Source organism: Cyprinodon variegatus, unplaced genomic scaffold (assembly GCF_000732505.1).
Source record: "Cyprinodon variegatus isolate N-32 unplaced genomic scaffold, C_variegatus-1.0 Scaffold1091, whole genome shotgun sequence".
In the NCBI taxonomy this organism is placed as follows: Eukaryota; Metazoa; Chordata; class Actinopteri; order Cyprinodontiformes; family Cyprinodontidae; genus Cyprinodon; species Cyprinodon variegatus.
Genome location: NW_015151544.1, coordinates 16,991 through 23,547, shown reverse-complemented (window position 1 = coordinate 23,547; position 6,557 = coordinate 16,991). Strand labels below are relative to the sequence as shown.

The following is a 6,557-nucleotide window of genomic DNA, read 5'->3' as shown; positions in this document are numbered from 1 at the left end:
CGCACCGTGTTAGTCTTCTTTGACTAACATGGATGCCTCCAGTAAAGCACATTCAAATGAAAATTACTCAAAAACACTGATCATTTATTGATCAGTATTTGATAATTTGATACATAAAGTATTTTCAGAAGTTTGAATTCTGAATATGACCAGACTTTTCTTTTAATATATAGCAGAAATTTTGCACATTTATTAATAAAATGTCAAAGGGGTATGGGGGGGATGGTCATTTAAAAAGGGGATGATTTTTAAGATTGTTAGAAGAAGGAGGATGCCATCCCCCCTCAACTCGAGTGCTGCTTCTGTGTCACTTTCATTGGTGATGTTCTGCAAACATTTGATCCTGTAATCTACACGTTTTTTTCTCTTTTTTTATTATGCTTATTAGGTATTTTGAACATTTATACAAAGAAAGAAAGAGCAAGGAAGAGAAAAGAAAAGAAACAACAACAGGACAAAACATATACAGCAGTGATACAGAAAAAAAAAACCCAGGGGCATGGGCATAAATTACAGCAAACATTTGACAAAAGCAACCAATTTATGCATAAACTTGATATACATATATACATATACATTATTCGGATTCACATTATTGGTCTTTTAATTTTAAAATTTGGAAGTATTCTAGAGTACGTTCCAATCTTTTTTTAAAAGCGGAGCACTTTCCATTCAGACAGTACCTTAAACTTTCTGATACAATAACTTCAGAAAGTACATTTTTCCATGGCTGGATTAAAGGATTTTCTGGCCAACATCAATAGGAATTACAGAGTCTCTTTGTGAGTATCCAGATGACTGGCTATGCACCCAAGGAGGCACAGGGCTGGGCTAGGGACTATATGTCATTTTTACTCTTTGTCTATCGTCTCACTATATAGTCAGCTTACAGTAGATATATCATTTTGGATCAAAGCACTTGCTGCTCTGTCACGTTTGATGAGGATTTTCTCTCTGCCTTCTCAGAGGTGTGGTGAAGACTATGTTTACACCAAGAATCTCCCTGCCCCCTCTGTGTCGAGGCCTGGGCGGGTTGGAGGGCGGCAGTCAGCGGGCTCTACAGCGGAACGGCACCATCCGCAAAACCTTCAGTGGTGGGATGGCAGCAATACGTAGACACTCCCAGTGTATAGCTGTGAAGCTTCAAGCAGTGAGTTTATACGGAAGAGGATTAGGGCCACTGAAACAATAAAAAAATGTAACTGATTTTAAATTTTATTTCAGTTTGATCTGGGAAAAAGGTCAGAATTCTGACTTTAATCTCAGAATTCTAATTTTAATCTCAGAATGCTGACTTTAATCTCAGAATTTTGACTTTAATCTCAGAATTCTAATTTTAATCTCAGAATGCTGACTTCAAATCTTGAAAACCAAGTCCAGTGGATATTTTTTGAATTTTTACGGAATGACTTTGACCTGGATGACTGAGAACCTTCATCAGCAATTTTAATTTTAATTTCAGAATTCTGACTTTAATCTCAGAATTTTGACTTTTTTCTCAGCATTCTGAGATTAAAATTAGAATTCTAATTTTAATCTCAGAATTTTGGATCTTAATCTTAAAGGGCAACATGAAGGAAGAGATGTGAAACACTCAGCCTCACTGACAAAGATGTGAGTTGTTCTGGAGGGCCAGTAACACATTAGTGGAAAATGAAGGAATTAGGCGACTTTTTACGTGTCCGAGGGGTCCCTGGTGATGCTATTTCATTAATGGAAGAGCAGAAGATGATTAAAACAGAAGAGCTAGTCTCTAAAACAGACATGGCTACGGCTTGATGTTTAGCGTTTGCTGTCAGAATACAGTCAGAATTCTGAGATTAAAGTTAGAATTCTGAGATTAAAGTCAAAGTCAAAATTCTGACTTTTTTCCCATATTAAACTGAAATTATATTCAAAGATAAGTTAACTTTTTTTTATGTTATTCAGTGGCCCTAATCCTTCTACGTAAGTTTGACATTACTGCCAAAATGTTGACTTGTCAGAAAGCATGATACCATCTCATTGTTTGGATCTTTGCCTATAGGATGCTCTGGTGAACCTGATCCGTCGAGCCAGGCCGGTGTTCCTGCAGTGTGTGGATGCAAAACCAAACGGCGGCACCTTTGATGTCCCAGCCCTTAGAGCTCAGCTGCACAGCACTCAGATCCTGTCGGCCCTTCAGCTCTACCGCACAGGTTTGTATGTAGGGCTTTTCTAACCAACACCGTCAGTTAACAGGATCAACAATGGACCAAACTTATAATTCAATTCGGTTTATTTATGGCACAACATATAAGGCCGTTTACGGCCCAAATATACCAGTGAGATTAGTGCAAAGTTTCTATCTAAGGAAAACCAGCTGATTGCTTCCAGTCATCAACTTTGCAGGACACGCTCCTCCTGGATGAGCATGTAGCAACAGTAGACTGGTTCTGTTGGTTGTTTTTTTTTTTTTTTTTTTTTTGTCCGGATGTTTTTTTTTTTTTTTGCTTTTTTTTTTTTTTTGTTTCTTGTTGTGTTGTTCGTTATTGTTGGTCTGTTGTTTTTTTGGTAACATAATAATTCATGTAGTTTTTTTTGGTCATGGGGGGGGGTTGTGGGGGGTTTTCCCCACCAAGGCTTTCTTTGGCAAGGCAATTTTTTTAGTTTTGGCCCGTTCTTCGGTTTTCGTTTTGGTTGCCAAATTCTTGACCAGGCCAAAAACCAAAACCAAAGAAAAATCAGAAGACTGTTGCTTGCATTTCATAGCATGCATGTAGTGACAGTGGAGAGGAAAAACTCCCTTTTAATAGGAAGAAACCTCCAGCAGAACCAAGCTCAAGGCTGATTTATACTCAGAAANAGCATGCATGTAGTGACAGTGGAGAGGAAAAACTCCCTTTTAATAGGAAGAAACCTCCAGCAGAACCAAGCTCAAGGCTGATTTATACTCAGAAACCAGGTCGTCTGCGTTTGTCACACTTGACGCAGATATGCCCCCTCCCCTTCCGCAAACACTCTGTTGCACCTCTCCAAAATTGCGGTGACCGCAGACAGGAGGCCTCTGATTGGTCAATTCTACATCAGCTGTACACTATACGTATTTCCTGTTTCGTACCTTCCTGGCTTGTTTGGTTTGTATGACCGCCATTGAGGAAAATGACTCGTGAAGTTGGACCAGCTAGAAGAGCGAGAACGCTGGGACCCTTCTTCCAGCTGGATCCCCGCTCTTTTTTTACCCTCATGTCCCTCCGTTGTCGCACAAACTTGCCCCTTGCGTTTTTCCACTCCCTCACCGCCTCCGCCGTACCTCAAATTTTAGCTTAAATTGTTTAGAACACTCTATCAGCAAAAGACAACAAAGTCTTGAAATCAGGAAATCTACATGTCTTGGTTGGAAAAGCTTTTTTGTAGACTGTGTGTGTGTGGGGGACGGGGGTTTGTTGGTAATGGATGTTTTTAAGTAAAAATACTTTCTTTAACACACATAATTCTCTTAAGCCTGACAGCAATTCAAAGGTTTCAGAGCTAATTTTATGATTTGATTCACACAAACGTTCCGTGAACTAATATCACTCGGATCTAGGCTTGGGTCACGTTCACATTTGAACCGATACGGTACCAATGCCTGGTATCTGGGAATCGGTGCTGTTGTAGCTGCAGATCTGATGCGGTTGAAGAGTGTGCACTCTCCAGCCTTGTAAAAAGTTTTGCACTTTATCAGATGCTTCCTTAGATCTGAAGGATGCTGATGAAGGTTCTCAGTCTTACACTGGACTTTGTTTCTAAGTTTGAAGATGTTTCGCTTCCCAACCAGGAAGCTTTTTTAATAAAAAATGTCAGGAATAGCGTTGAGTTTGAGGCTTTATACAGTGAAACAAAAACAAAGCCTTGTTTTTGCTTGAAAAACATGGATGAACGGGTCCACCCCTTTGAAATGGGGGTCGTTTGGCTTTTTTGTTAGCCTGCAATGCCCCATACCTGTCTTTGTCTCTGAAAGGAGGGGCGTTAAAGGGAATTGTTGGCCTGGCTGATTAGGCGAGGTCTTCTGTTCCCCTGTAAAGGGTTTGGGGTTGCGATGATAGCGGGAAAGAATCAACTCAATTGCTGCATTGCAGGTTCTGAAGTATTCCCTCTGCTGGCCTTGTATTTCACTTCACAAACGTTGCTTCATGCTATGTCATAATTATGAGATTTAAAGTAATATTTTATACTTACAAAATCATACATTTAAGATATAAGTAATAATTTTAACTTGCAAATCATTCATTAGATGGATTTATCAACTGCTGTTATCAAAGAGGAGGCCATTCTATGTTAGCAAACAAGCTAATAGTTAGCATTTTTGCTAATGGATTTAAACACCAAATGAACATGTTCATGAATAGACGCATGTGTATTTATGTAAGTAGGAGAATTTAGAAGATTAACTACCAGAAGTGGGAAAGAGTTTAAGCAAATAATTCTGTACTAAAAGGCGGCCATGTTGGACTGGGAGGTGGGAAATGTGTGTAATTACTTTAGGGCTTCCAGCTCCAACCCATGTACAGAGGCCTTAGTCCTCGACGTGGCCGAATCCAACCTGTGTTTCAGCTGTTTCAATGAGGTAGTACGGTACCTCTGGTACTAAGGGTGCCAAAAAAAAAATGTATCAGTATCTGAGACTTTTTCTCACAATAACAAGATAAGATCTCATAATTACGAGATACCCATCTCGTAATTAGACCCTAATCTCAATATTATGACATCTTATCTCAAAATTACAAGATAAGATGTCATAATTCTGAGATAATATGTCACATTTAGGAGATCAGGAAGGACAGTCATTGCTGATCTCTGCTACATGAAACGTGAACAATGAGTGGGTTGTCGGATTTAATCTGCTTTTATGTTTTTTTTAGGTATGCGAAGGTTGGAAATACTGAGGGTTTGGTCATACAGTGAGAGTTCACAGCTCACGATGTACAGTATGTTCTCACACGGTGCGACCCGACACTGATGCGATCTACCTGCTCACACTGTACGTCTAAAAACCACGTCGGACTCAGCTCCGCAGTGAGATGCGCTACTTGGACTCGTCTATCCGAAAGCCAAACCAGCAGAAGAGGAATATAAAGCTCACTACAGTGAAACGCGCTGCCTTGGCAATTTGTGCAATTTTGTGCTGAAAGCCCTAAAAAGAAAAGGCGGCATGCTTCTGTGTTTTCACCTGAGAGGAAGAAGAAGATCACTGAGCGATTTGCCCACGACCACCATATAACGGCCAGCTGAATTTCAGACATGTTTGATTGTCTCCCGACCTCACGATTCCTGATGAGGAGGTTGTCGTGAGGCTGATCCCCCCTCATAACCCCCTGTACGCTACACGACGCACAATCAGGCTTAAATCGGAAATTTATCGTAATACTGAAAAGTCGGCCCGAATAGGGCAAAAAAAGTCGCAGTGTATGCCTTGGTTTAGGCGAAAAAGCCCACTCTGACTTGCTGGAAGTCGCACTGTTCCTGCAGGAGCAATAAAACCAGCATGGGATTCTTTACGGTTAGAAATGAATACATCTGAAATGCTTTTCAGGTGGCTTGGTTGTTTCCCAAAGAACTGTCCGCCAGTACCTGCTCAAAACCCTAGATCCTCAATGAGTACGGCTGAGGTTTATGGGTAATTTAAAACGACCAGGTCCCAACTTCATGCAGCATGATGATTCACATGAGAAACTAAAACCATACAGAATCTGTATTAGTAGAGCTGTTGACGGATTTTCGCGTATGGTCATAAGGCTGCATGTTTACTCCACAAATAGTAATCCCAGGGTTATAGCTGCGTACTGTATTGATGAAGTGAAAAATAGGAGCTCCGCATACAGAAATTTCACACAAAAAATAGCTTCTAAACTAATCAAATATGCCGCTGTTAGAATGCTTATAAAGCCCATATTTCCCAGCTTCTCTTTTTGTTTGCAGGTTATCCAGAACACATGACGCTCAGTGATTTCAGGTGCTATTTTCAAGCTTTATCTCCTCCCATTATGAAGCGTTATGCCTCCATATTTGTCAGTCACGACGAAAGAAAGGTAGGAGAACAAGTCGCCAGAGTTCTCTGTTAGAAAAAAGATCATAAACTCACTTTATTATTATTTTTTTTACTGTTAGGCAGTGGAGGAGCTGCTGGTCGAGCTGGACATAGATAAAAAGAGCATTGTAGTTGGTGCCAGCAGGGTGAGAGCATGTTTGGAATAAACCAGCCTGTAAAAACAGGGATCAATGAATGATTCAACAATGTTTTTCTCTGCTGGGTCTCAGGTTTTCATGAAGCGAGGTGTGTTACAATACCTGGAGCAGCAGAGGGATCAGCAGGTCACTGGGTGGCTGGTTTACCTCCAGGCCGCCTGTAAAGGACATCTGGGACGTCAGATGTACCGCAAGCTCAAGGTGAGTTACTTGATTCTCAATCTCTGTGTCCTAATACAGCCAATTTTAATTTTTTCACAAACATTTATATAGTTATAAACGTGTTATGAAGTCAAATTTTTACCAATAGTGTGCATGCCTAATTAAATACTTAATTAATACTAAATACTAATTTAATACTACAAGCGGTA

At 40.2% G+C, this 6,557-nt stretch overlaps 1 protein-coding gene across 1 annotated transcript in view; it reads left to right on the top strand.

Annotated features, from left to right (window-relative positions):
• The window catches only part of myo18b (myosin XVIIIB), a gene marked incomplete at its 3' end in the record, with an annotated part of 75,746 nt that overhangs the window by 52,571 nt on the left and 16,618 nt on the right, over nt 1-6,557 (top strand). The window contains exons 18-22 of the mRNA XM_015400295.1: nt 967-1,150; nt 2,027-2,177; nt 5,920-6,029; nt 6,109-6,174; nt 6,259-6,387. Of these exons, the coding sequence (XP_015255781.1) occupies nt 967-1,150; nt 2,027-2,177; nt 5,920-6,029; nt 6,109-6,174; nt 6,259-6,387 (640 nt within the window). The remainder of the gene's footprint in view (nt 1-966; nt 1,151-2,026; nt 2,178-5,919; nt 6,030-6,108; nt 6,175-6,258; nt 6,388-6,557) is intronic.